This window comes from Dermacentor silvarum, chromosome 4, assembly GCF_013339745.2.
Source record: "Dermacentor silvarum isolate Dsil-2018 chromosome 4, BIME_Dsil_1.4, whole genome shotgun sequence".
Lineage (NCBI taxonomy): Eukaryota > Metazoa > Arthropoda > Arachnida > Ixodida > Ixodidae > Dermacentor > Dermacentor silvarum.
In genome coordinates, this window is record NC_051157.2 from 42,247,844 (window position 1) to 42,261,181 (window position 13,338).

The window sequence follows — 13,338 nt, forward strand, 5'->3', positions numbered from 1 at the left end:
TCGACATTTTCAATACTATCACACCCCAAACAAGTCTTTTCTGTTGCGCAATTGGAAGGATAAAAAAAAAAGAAAAAGAAAAAGCTTTGCTTACGTCCACAGTGAGCCCTCTAATACTGAACACCTGTATTTTCGGGACGTCGTGGGGCACATAGCGTAAAAACTCTCTGCCGTCTTTAGACCACTTGACGCTGTACAGTTCATCCCTCTCTAGGTCGTAGCGGCATTCCAGCGTCACAGTGGATCCGCGAGTCGGCGTCTCGGGAACCTTCAGTGCGATTATCCTCAGAGCTTGCGCCGGACCAGTAGTGTCTGTAAGGAAGGGGGATCACATCTGCTGAGCTCTGTATAGTATTTGCTGGTAGGATGACATCCGGCTTAGAGAATTTCTGTGCCAGTCGATACCAGAAACAGACGTGTCTATTTTTTTCTTCCATTGCGTACTGATGTTCAGACGGCCATCGGTTACACAAACTGGTATACGGTATAAATACCGTTGCCTGACGTAGCAAAAACAGAAAAAAAAAATCTATGCAGCTTTACTTGCAAGCTTCATTCTCTTGCACTTACAGTTCCGTCCGAAGCTTAACATAAGCCACTTGCTGAGTCGTGCTAGAGCATTTGTCGAAGATCTAGCAGCAATGGCATCGCTTATATAATACTTGCTTCAATGTGCTAAACCATAGAGTTTCATACAATTACCAGAGGGAACTGTGGCGATAGTGTCTATACGGTAGCTGCAAGCAGAGCAGTTCAGCCGGAATGGGAACGACGGGTAGTACATGGATTGATTGATTGATTGCTTTATTTGCTTCGTCACAGTACAGTGTCTAAACTTCGTTCTTCTGGCTTTAAAATGGCTTCGTGACTTTGAAAAGTGATCATTTTAAAGGAAGTATTGCGTTATAAATAAGTAACGAAACATTATTAAAATTGTCCGACGGCAGGATTCGAACACAGGCCCTGTAGCACAGAAGCCCGATACTGAAAGCATTACGCCACGGACGCGTGGAGAAGCGTAACCACTGCAATTAGCAGCAATTACGCGTGCTTGCAGAGTCTTATTACCTTCTACATTAAAACAAAACGTATAAATTGCTTTGAAATTTAGTCCAGGTTAGGCCCAGATAAAGCGTAATAAACGAAGCCACAAGAACGTCTGAATCCACAAGCACGAAGATCAGATGCACTACCCATGTTGACTGAACGATCGCAGCGGCAGAGTTCCCTCGAGTAATTTTTGTAGGGAACTCTAGGTTCTATACCTCTGCTACATATCTACGAGCTTAACAAAACACGTTGCAGGGCTAGTTGGTGATGCATTTGTTCTTTCTTAAGAAAGTAATCAAGCGCAACTTTTTTTAACGAGGAAACGTGTACTCGTCTAAAAAAAAAGTAGCGCTTGATTACTTTCTCAAGGAAGAACAAATATCTACAAAAATACTTGGAAACAGCGAGAAAATACGAGACGAGATCAGACAACATTGCGCTCGTGTTGTCTAATCTTGTCCCGTCTTTCGCGTTATTTCTCATGTATTCTCGCAGATACATGTATCAACGAGCTCAGTTTTCAACTTATCAGCTACAATTTTTTCCTGAGCATTTGGTGTAAGCTTCTGCATACGGCGATACTGAAGAATGCGCAAAGCTTGCATATTCTATACGCTCCTGCTGAGTGCGAAAGGTTCGCGCGATTACCTTTCGCTAATCGGAGCGCAGTATATTCAGCTTCTATACGTACCCACCCCCCATCAGAAGGAAAAAAAAAAGTTTTCTGCAAGCTTACATGTCGCAGTCAAGATGAAGAAAACAAACACGCAGGATGCATGAAGCCAAACAGAACGAAGACTCGCCATTTAGTCCGGCAGGTGACGTCACTGTCTTCAGTAAAGTCACTCCTTGGAGTGGCAGCAGGGTGTTCCTTTTAATACCAGCAGGAACTCTCTCCGCTAGAGGCATGGTGGTGTCTCGGCCGACGTTTTTGCAGGACGCAACGGCGTCAGAAGCCCGCTTATAGGTCACCAGCGTAATAGTTTTCAGACGGCATGCTGTCGAAGGCGTGGGAACGTTGAATTGGGGCTCAAGGTTGTCAGTAGTAAGCGCGATACTTAGGAACCCATCCTGCTCACTTAAACGCGTTCGCTTCTCAGAAGCGTGCTCGTATTTCGCTCATGTGCGACACACTAAGTAGAACTGCGCAATAACCTTCTAGGGCATTGACTCGAGCCTTTGGCGGATGTAGACGTATACACGCAGCTTCAGTTGTAAACAATTATTCGCTGTTTGGTTACTATATTAGGAGCGCACGGGGGGCCCGCCTCTGCGAACCAATTGCCGGGGCGCTTGCTCATCAAAAGAGATGTGCCGGGCAAATATGTTTTGTTGGAAATATGCCTAATATTATACAACCTCAGGCGACATGAGAGAGTTTTGTGTATATGTCTTTCCCAGAAATGTATCACTTTTTTTTCTATAATATTTCCATATGCATTTACGAGCCTTTCGGTTCCTCAGGGTCAATGCAAATGAAAGGAGAGGGTGAGGTGAGGACGCGCCAACGTTGTCCAAATGTAATTCTGAAAGACGGCTTCAGTTTAAGAAGCAGCGATAGTTATGCAACCCTAGATAGCTGCTATTCGTGGCGTTGCTGACCTCTACTCTTCTTTTTTAGAGCTCTTCTCGATCAATTTCTCTTTCATTTTATCTTTTTGCTAACTTGTGAAATATGAAGTACGCAGTGTACACATTAATGCGTCAAAGCATTGCCTCCTGTAAAGCCAAGTGTACAGTGCGAAAATGGACTCGCGTAAAAATGCGCCGTCTTTAATTATGTATCCAATGTTTGTCGGTACGTTTTTCAGTTGAAACATTTGTCAATTGTCAACCATTAAGAGCTTCTTTTTTTCCTTTTCGCGTTTTCTTTCAGTGGGTATGATTTGATCATATGTTACCCACTTTGCGACACATCTTTCATTGAGACCATGCACATCTGCTATGGTCTCAATGAAAAGCAGTATTCAAAATAGACAAATAATATGAAATGTAAGTGTCTTTGAACGTAGTGCGAGCATTCCAGTCGAGAGCGCCTTGAAATTCTCACAGGAATGGCAAGGAATCACAACCTTTAATACGGGAGCATTATACATGACACTCAACTGCCTTCGAGTCGGCGTCCACGCGGAACAAAAGCGAGCTGATCCCGAAGGCAAGATAATTTAAAACGTGGGTCGGCGAGTTACGATAACCAGTGTACATCGTGTGTCCTTGCGAGGGTTTTGATGCAGTTTGTTGGACAGTCCGATCCTCGAGTGCGGATCGGGCGGTCGGACATAGAATGCGCGGATCGGCCGATTTTGCTAGTGCTATCGCATTACAGCCGCCGAAGTGTACTTAGAGTATTATTCTGTGGATTTTTGCAGAGTGATGTTATGACCGCTCTCTCCAACGTCTTTGAATGCGGGAATTCAAACTACACTGTAATGTAATTGGTTCCCTAAAATTTAATAAGCGTGTAAATCTGTTGATATCTCACACCATTACACCCCTTTTGGATGTAATGATGTAATGGTGTGAGCTATAAACACGTTTACACCGGTTATCTACTTTTAAGGGTGTAAATTATTGTACAGTGTACACGGTAAGGGCTTGCATCTACGCAGTTTCCTATTTTCATACACCGAACGCGTCCTTAATTGTGCGGGACGAAACATAAGATCGAGAAACGTTGACGGAGCGCTTCCTCTAGCGCTTCGTTCTTTTCACGGGAGTACTTTGAGCGTTATCAGAATATGCATTTTATTCCCGACACCAGGAATTCAGGCCCAACTTGGTTTAAGATGCTTGTTCAAAGTGCGAGTTCTGAAGACGACATTACATAGTTCTTTAATGACTGTAAATGAATGGATCTTGCATGAGACCCATTCATGGTCCCACCCATGGTCATTCGGCATGAGACATCTTATAGCCGCCTGACAGATGCCCTTAGCGTGTTCGTGCAGTATACGAGAAGAATCAGCGGAACCTAGGGCCTCGATATTTAGTGGCAACCTCGATTCAGTAGCAATATGAAGCCAACAGGCAATGAAGTCATGGAAAGCATACGGGAAATAAATGTTCCTTTTAACTGAATTGTAGAACAAATTATGAACACAAGAACAGTAATTTGGGCAAATTTGTAAGAGTTCATACTTGACTTTGAAGCGCACACACACACACACACACACACACACACACACACACACACACACACACACACACACACACACACACCACACACACACACACACACACACACACACACACACACACGCACGCACGCACGCACGCACGCACGCACGCACGCACGCACGCACGCACGCACGCACGCACGCACGCACGCACGCACGCACGCACGCACGCACGCACGCACGCACGCACGCACGCACGCACGCACGCACGCACGCACGCACGCACGCACGCACGCACGCACGCACGCACGCACGCACGCACGCACGCACGCACGCACGCACGCACGCAACGCCCACGCACGCACACACACACACACACACACACACACACACACACACAAAACGAGGACGCAAGAAAGGAAGACCAGACAGGACGCGCGACGCGAAGGGACAGGGTGAGGATGACTAAATTTGCGATCAGCTTGGTATCCTTAATAAAGGAAAATCAAAGTGAAAGACTGTGGCACTGGTGAGAGCCGAACCCACAACCTTCTCAGGAAGTGTGCGACACTCTGTCAATAAAGCTGCTGTGGCGACGCCTCCGTTCGTTTTCTTGGGTACTTGTATGCATGCACGCTCCCACGGCTACGTTGAATACGGATATATACTACATACCTAAGAAAGCCGACAGAGGAACAGCCATGGCAGGGCAGCTCACTTGGTAGAGAAACTACGCGTTATGCGGATGTTGCGGGTTCGGCTGTCACCGGTGGCACGTTGTCCTTACTTCTACTTTCATTTTCCTTTCATTAAGAATATGAAGCTTATTGCAAAGTTAATCCCCATTCATGGTTCTACATTTCAGTGGAAATTGTTATTTTTATGCCTTAGGGTTTTCTTGCTGCATTTACTGCTGAATTCGTATCAATGCAGTATTTAGTACTAGTTTTATGTGCACTTTGTCCATGCCCCAGTTTTGTTGTGTTTCTTTTTTTTTTCAATTTGCATTCTTTTTTCTTCTTCTCTCACTCTCTTTACTATATGTACCTGCTTTTCTCTAGGGGCAGGCAGGCTTCGTGCTCCTCCTGGCTCTCTATCTTTATTTTCTTTCGATGATCGTATTTATGTTTGCAAAGTAAAAAAAAAATAAAGAAGTAGAAGTAAACTTGTGAAAGTGACTGATATGTCGGCCACCAGCATTTATTGAACAGTTGAAAATGTCAGATTACCGTTTCCGATCGAGTCGTCGTGAGCTTCAGAAAAATATACCCACGCTCTTTTGAAGATTGTCGATGCCTTCTCGATACACGGGTCTTTCGGAGAGGAGGTTCCCGACAGCATCCACCGTGGCTCGACACGAATGTTATCCTCAACTGTCGCCGCAAAAGCGTCCGAGAACAGGGCTTCGCACCTAACTCGTACGTGGCCACCTTTCACGTCCTCTTGCCCCAGCGTGAAGGCGGTCTCAATGCTGACAGTGGGTAGCCCGTCGGGATGTACCTCCAGTCTGGTGTTGGTGTCGTTCACGAGCTGGTCATTAACGAACACAGAAAGCGCAGGAGACGGCTTGGACCTAACCCCAACGCAGCTCAGCTTCACGGTGTCACCGATGTGGTAGGCGTCTCTGTCGGTTACGATACGGGGCATTGCGGGTAGCCGTTCTGCGTGACCAAAGAAATGAAATAAAATCTCAGAGGACGATTACGAGTTCGTACCACGAATGTTGAAATGTTAGCTGTGGTGCGAGCTAGGTGCTTTCCCTTCCGATCTCGAGCTCACCGAAAAGCTTGGGGGTCTGAAGGTCGTGCTTCGCCCGTGACAATTCACTGTAAAGGATGTTTTATAGCGTTCTGGTTTAAACTGCTCCTCTCCTCTCCAATGGTTGAGTTCTCGCCGGTTTCTAAGCATACACGGGCGCAGCCTGGCGCGCCGAGCAAGCCGCCGCGGCCGGCGCTCCCGTAAACATCATCTGGTTAACTTGACGCGGAGCAAACGCCTACGCTGCCACTGACTGCGCCGCTCGTGACACGCGATGGCAACACCATCTGGGGGATGTTAGAGGGAACCTAAATTTGCGTCATGTGAACTAACTCTCCGCTATCATAAGTAGAAGTTCACGCGGCGTCGCGTGCGGTTCCCCCAATGGAAGCACTTTCTGGCACGCTGAGTTTCCTCTCTCTGTCCTCTCTCTCGCAGCGGATGGCTACACCGACAACCCGAAACTGAGGAACGAGTTAAGAAACAATTCACTGAAGATTACAATTCCCTAATGCGAAATTTGACTGCAACGCTATACGTGTTTTCATTTCGCGATATATTGGCTGGCGCGGACAATGTCTCGTGCGGCACGTTGCAAACGGAGCGAAGTGTGGCGCGACTGCCTCGCTAATCGGGAGATCGCTAGAGGCAGCGCGTGGGTGACGGGTGGGCGCAATTTACGGAAGCTGCCGCAGACAGACCTGCGCTAATGCAGCACTTTGTTTCCATACAGACGACGCGCGCTACTCTGGCGCCATCTCGTAGCCATCGTCGCCGCAAAGCCCGTCTTGCGCGACACTACGCGTTTCTTCTCACGCTTTCGCCATAGCCTCCTCCTCCTCCATTTATCGCCTCATGGTTCTGCTGCACTCTCCTCCTCCGCTTTCCTCCTCGCCCTCTCTTTGCTATCGCCGTCTTTCATTTCCCGCAGGGTATACAGTCGAGCGCCTCTACACCAAGCCGCAGACGTAGCCTACGTGGACAGCGCAGAATACCCCCACCAGAACGCCATGGCGGTCGCCGTATAGTCGCGGGCTCGCAGTACCGCCTCGCCGCGGCCGCATCAATACTCACCACTTAACCCGAAGAAGGAGAGGAAACGGCCATCGCTTTGGCCTACGCCTCTACCAATGCACACTGCATCATCAGCGATTCAAAAACGGCCATTCGCAACTACACAAGAGGACTCATAGCACCTCAAGCACAGAAAATACTCTCCGGCACTCCCCCTTCAAGGCAACGCCGCGTACAGATCATTTGGGCCCCTGGTCACTCGGGTCTGGCTGGAAACAAAGCCGCCCACGATGCCGCCCGAGCTCTCGCACACCAGGCGCATCATCCTTCTCCTGTGTCTTCTGATCCTGACGAGCCCTTTGTTCTGCATCGCGGTCATGCGCGCGACCGAATGGTCACATTCAGAGAAATCCTCCTCCACTACCGCAGAGAGCGGTTACGCTCTCTGCGGTAGTGGAGGAGGTAGTGAATAAAGTAGTGAATAAATCTCAATCCACCAGCTTGGCGACTACTTCAGACGCGAACTTTCCCAAACCCCGTGCTATACCACCGCATTTACCCCTATGCATACTCCCCACTCTGCAAAGCCTGCGAGGCCCGCGCTGACCTCAATTACAACATCTGGGCATGCCCGAAAGCTTCACCCACCAACACCCACCGCACTAACACTACACGCATCATAACTACGGCCCAGCAGTGGGAGACTTTGCTGCTCAGCTTGGACCCGGAAGAGCAGCTCTGGGCCGTCCGGATGGCCGAAGACGCCGCCAGAAAGCATGGACTAGCCAGCGTCTGAGGAAGGGGAAGACTGGGGGTTAGTCTCCCAACCCCCGCCGCCCCCAGACCCCATCATGGATACACTAAAGTTTTATTTCTCTCTCTACAACAAACGCCTATACAACGAAATGACCTGTGTTACGAAAGAAATAATTCTGTCCTGGTTTTATTGTGCGTGGCGTGGGGCGCTACCTTTACAACGAAGTCACCTCTATAACGAATGATTTCGGAGGTACCATGCACGTCGTTATAAAGGTGTTCGACTTCATATGCAATAAGTTGACATCTGGGTCAGGTGGAATTTTCAGGTTCCCGTTGGGATTTCTAGAAGTGCTTTCCTCTGCACGCAAGGTTTTTTTTTTTTACTATAACATGCATGATAAAAGCAAACCGGCAGAGAAGGACGGTTTGTTATGGCACCAAAACACAACAACGCGCTGTGCTTAAGCGCCACAACACTCCCCTTCCCCCAAATAAATAAATAAAATTATAAGAAATATACAAGTAAAAGCAACGTGGTAGGTGATGATGATGATATATAGGTTTTTATGGCGCAAGGGTCAGATATGGCCAAAGAGCGTCAGAAAAAGTGGGAGGTAACTTGGAATGATGCGAAGTGACCAGAACGCGAAATGCCCATTGGAAACAAAAATAGTTAATGGAACACAAATTCGTGAGGGCTGGGCCACGTCATGCATGAAATATGATACTAGAGAGTTTTAGTTTGGCCGTAAAATTCTTAGCGTTTGCAGAATACCGGGCTCGTAGCGACATCTCGCGACGCAGAGTTTAACCAGGACTCTTACCAGTGGTTCGGAGAACGAGTAAAGTTCATAGGCCGCTGCGCGTTCGCACTGTCGGTTCTACTGCCGCCGTGCTGTCACGGTATCGACGGCGCACGTGCGGCTCGCTCGTGTTTCTCCACAGACGTGAGAGAAGACGCGCAGTGCCCTGTTTGGCTGCCGAAACGACAAAGCCAAGGCACACCTGCACACTCCGCTCAAACGGCTCTGCGGCGGAGCCAGGGCAGCTTTCTGTTCCTTCCGCTGCCGGCATGAGCGTTCCGCGCACAAACATTCCAATGTTCCTGCTATGCAGTGTTCTATGCAGTGGAATGCACAGTACGTACACTTCAAGCTAACAAACGAAACTCAGCGCTCACGCTTCAAGGTGCAATAGCTGACGGTATTGCTTATGTCTCATTTTTGAAATGTGACGCCTGCAACGCCGGTGACAGCGCTCTTCATCATGCTGGCGTTCTGACACGCCTATAATAGCTGCCAAGGTATCGTTCTTACGGCGCAGCAGAAGTTGCCTCGCGTAATTTGCCCCGTGTTACAGGCCGGGGTTTGGTAAACCTTCAACAGCGTCTGCTTGGAGTTCGGGCCAGGTTGACTATGGGAGAGGGTCTGGCAGGGAAGACGAGGCAAGGTAAAAACAAATAACGCAAGTGTAATACATAGTTATGGGTGTAGCGGTGTGCTTCAAAGAAAACACAAGAAACGTTCAGTGTGCATGCTCCTGCACGCTAGGGCAAAGCAAGATTGTTCTTCACGCGGCAGCTTTCTTGCTTTCTTATACCCTCTAGCAACCGGGCATTCTCCTTCTCTGGTGCCCCCACTGCAGAGGGCCTTGTTAGGACACGGCGGGGCAAACCAGACGAAGTAGTGAGGGTGGGTGACAGAAGTGAGGTTTGGTTGCCGTAGGGTTGGTGGTCGTAGCGGGGTGAACGTCCCAAGCGGGGTTGAGTTGTCGCAAGCGGGGGTGAGCTGGTCGCAAGGTGGCACGGCAGGTTTAGCACATTCCTCGGACCCACGCGACGGACACGTCAGTTCATGTTGACGAGCGATATCGTTAGGCACGCCGTTTACGATGCGTTTAGATTTGTTGTGGGCATGGCCGCTCAAAGTACATCGTAACACCCGCCATGTCGCCCCCAGGTTTGCTTACAACATCGTCTAAGGAGCTTCTGTTCGACGCCATACCCTTCGGGCGAAGCTGCCCAACTTTTTTGTCTCGGAGCAGGTGACAATATCTCATTACACAAATATGATAAATAATTGGATGAATTGGGTTGAATGACTGATTGAATGGTCCATAATGAACACAGATAAATTTAGAAGACAGGACGTCTTCAATCTTGTCTCTGTTGCCCTTTTGTGCCTTTTACTTTTAATATGAACGCAAACCAACTCGCCCAACTGGCTCTATTACAGGTTGAATGGTACTTTCGTCTTCACACCAGCAGATAGATCGAACATGGTCGTTGCAGTTATAGTTCTGCGGGCTCTATTTGACGTCAGCGTAATAAGATGGTACCACGGGTGCTGCTGCGCATGTCTATTTCCCATCGTGAACCGTAATCTACAAACTGCTATACGATCACGGACAGGGTAAACGTCTGTACAGAATTCTGTCGCCTTCTGAGAGGATGCGGCTTAACGGTGGGTAAATGTTTTACCGGCAATCACGAGCTCCTTTCCTGCAACGGTGCGGATGAGAGACGTTTCGGAGCTGACTTCGCAGCTGTACGTGCCGGCTGACGACGCGTTGAGTTTCTCAATGTAGACAGGCCTGGCAGTCGACTGCAATGTCTGCGAACAGAACAACACAAACGCAGTGGTTTTAGAGGACGAAGCAGTTGTCCTTCAGGGTGAGAGGTGTGGCACGATGCGGTGCGTTTGACTCGTCGAATACAGGCACTCAGTCAGCATGTGATACACAGTTTACCGCATGACAGTTACCTTATTTTTTGTAAGAGATACAACGAAATTGTGAAAATGCCTTTTTATTTAAAAGGAAAGAAGTTGCAATTGACCTGAAGTGACAACTAGATAGCTATATATCATCAAGAATTATTACCACACATCTCATACGATTGATCCTTTAATGTGATATGACACTCATTGGCCTTAGATTTGGTATGGTGGCCGAATAAATCGGTCTGTTCTCGGATGCAGTGCAATTAAATGCGTACATGGGCCGATCCTGATATCAGCATACGATGTGTGTCCTTGCAAGGGTTTTATTTTGGCTTGTAACGCGGGCTGATCGCAGAGGCTGTTTAACCAAAGCCGTAGATTGGCCGATCCTGAAAATGATATTGCGTTACATTCGCTGACGTCTAGCAGGAGGATATACGAGTGTTATTTTCCTTGAGAAAATAAATACGGAAACGTTTTATATGACTGAAACGACATTATGAAGTACGGGGTCTTTCCTATAAGTTCATGCAGTGAGTGGGAGAGGATGTAGTGGCACTGCTCTCTCCCCTCGAAAGGACCCGGTTGACCTCTATAGCACGAGCCGTACTCCTGTACGCATGACAAGGCGGTATGTTTGTGCAACCCATCTCTAGTCTGCGTTTTTTTTGTGAAATTGGGAAAGAATGGTACGGAAATTTATCAAATGTTGCAAATGTCTATGGAAAGGATGTCCTGAAAGAAAGAATGTGTTCAAAAGCGGCCAGCATTTTCGGGAAGGCCGTATTACCCCATAGATGATGCAAGATCAGGACGCCTCTCCACCTCTTGGGAAGATGAAAACTTCGATCGTATGCGTTATCTTTGGCTCAGTGACGGCTGAATGACCGAATGAAATCAGAAGCAGTTTGTTTGGCAAAGTCGTCCTATTCACCAAATTTTGGCTCAAAAATTCGTAATTGACAAAGGTTTGCGCCAAAGAGTTACCGAAACTGCCCACTCCTGAGCAAAGGTTGCGACGAAGAGTGTTGCACTGATCAAAAAATTCAGACGGCAATGATAAATTCATGCAAAGGTCCGTCAGCGGCGTCCAAACTCGGATTTCCGAATATGTCATCGAGCTGAAGTCACAGGGCAAGGAGTGCAAAAAGAAGGATGAGCCAGGGCCGAAGAAGAAGAAGAAGAAAAAAGGAAAATGCGCGGTAGAACAGAAGCGAAAATCGGTCATGATGATCTTGTTTTTCGAGTGCCATAGAATTGTGAAGCACGAATTGGTACTTGAAGGTCAAACTGTCAATGCAGCTCTTGATGCGGAGGTTCTGAAGCATCTGAGAGATTGTGTACCCCGTGTGCGACCAAATTTGTCAAAAGAGGGGCGCTGGATTCTGCACCAAGATAATGCCCCTGCGCGCTCTGAATTGACAGTACGTGAGTGTTTGACACGTGATTCTGTCACTATGCGGGAACACCCTCCCTACTCGTCTGTTTTTGCCCCCTGCGACTTTTCATTTTTTTTTACTCCTCAAATGCAAACTGGTGCTCTGGGCGCGGAATTTCGGGGATGTGACGACAATTCAAAAGGAAACGACATCACTGCTGAAGTGCTTAACAGAAGAAGACTTCCAAGTGTGCTTCTAGCAATGAACGAAGAGGTGGAAAAAGTGTATGCCGTCTAAGGGGGAGTATTTTGAAGGCAACCACATTGATGTATCTCAAAGTTTATTGAGAAGGTGACCATGTTGATGTACATACCTGACAAGTATTGCACAAACTTTTGGGACATACCTCGAACACTCCGTCCGTTGCCAGTGATCAGTCGCCTTAATCAGAACATAGCATGAGGCAATGGTTAGAAGTAAACATTTAAACTTACATTGACGTTAACTCCTTCCACGTCGAATGTCTTTAGGCTAGGTACCTCTGTCGGCACAAATTGATAGAACTCTTGACCATCCTTGAACCACCTCACGGTTTGCGCCGCAATGTTTCCGAAGTCTTGAAAGCAGTCCAGGCGAACCGTTGCACCAGGCAGAGCAAATGGTGGAACGTGTAGCTTCAGATGTTTTTCTGAAACGCACCGTTTAAGCGATATGCATTCATATTTAACATAACATTAGCTTTGCTTTATACGTTTTACAGAAATCAAAACTACGCCGTTACTTCGAACGGACAGCCATATATGCACGGGTGAATAGTCTCACTCGCAGACTCCAATGCACGTAAATTCTTACACGTCACATTTTTGCTTTCACATGTAGCGCATTGACGTTCAAAAGTAATCACTGGGGGCCGTGCGAGAACCTGTAGTTGGGTAGTCGGGGCACCGGCTTAATCCTGGCCTAGACAAAAGCTGCGCCTGTACGTTTTTTTAGTCTCTGTCTATTTCTATAATCTTTCTTTCCCTTAAATTCGGCTGGCTAGACCGGCTAGCCGGTATAGGTCTACACTGGATAAGCTCCGTGTCCTTCTATTTCTCCCTCTCTTCTACGTCCCCCTCCTCCCTCCCCCAGTGTAGTGTAGCAAACCAGATTTTCCATTCTGGTTAACTTTCCTGCCTTTCTCCTTTCTCTCGTCTCTCTCTCTCTCCCTCACAATAGAACATGTTGAGCGCGGACAAACACCACGAAGACCACAGTGCACTCAGCAAGCTCTGCTGGTGATAATTTTGGCCGCCTTGCGTTCTTTAACCCTCATCTATATTTAAGCAGAACTTGCACTCGCACTGGTCGGTTCATATTTAGAAAAAAAAAAAAAACCCTAGCATTGACATGACTGACACAATAAAGGTGACAGGACGAACACTACAAGATAGAGCAAATGATGGGAAGAAAGAGCGCAGTAACCTCGATATATGGCTCTCAGGCATAGGTTGAGACTGAAGCTGCATGCAAACAAATGGCGTTGCCATAACAGTTCACACG

General features: G+C 47.7%; 2 protein-coding genes across 2 annotated transcripts in view; both read right to left on the reverse strand.

Annotated features, from left to right (window-relative positions):
• The window catches only part of LOC125939641 (uncharacterized), a 46,057-nt gene extending 44,116 nt beyond the window's left edge, over nt 1-1,941 (reverse strand). Inside the window, exons 1-2 of the mRNA XM_049666414.1 lie at nt 1,787-1,941; nt 95-312 (exon numbers count right to left, since the gene is read on the reverse strand). Coding sequence (XP_049522371.1) covers nt 95-312; nt 1,787-1,856 — 288 coding nt within the window. The 5' untranslated portion in view covers nt 1,857-1,941. The remainder of the gene's footprint in view (nt 1-94; nt 313-1,786) is intronic.
• A 3,380-nt stretch (nt 1,942-5,321) lies between these two features.
• LOC119448576 (Down syndrome cell adhesion molecule-like protein 1 homolog) overlaps nt 5,322-13,338 on the reverse strand; it is a 34,216-nt gene continuing 26,199 nt past the window's right edge. The window contains exons 11-13 of the mRNA XM_049665494.1: nt 12,291-12,484; nt 10,177-10,309; nt 5,322-5,827 (exon numbers count right to left, since the gene is read on the reverse strand). Coding sequence (XP_049521451.1) covers nt 5,367-5,827; nt 10,177-10,309; nt 12,291-12,484 — 788 coding nt within the window. The 3' untranslated portion in view covers nt 5,322-5,366. The remainder of the gene's footprint in view (nt 5,828-10,176; nt 10,310-12,290; nt 12,485-13,338) is intronic.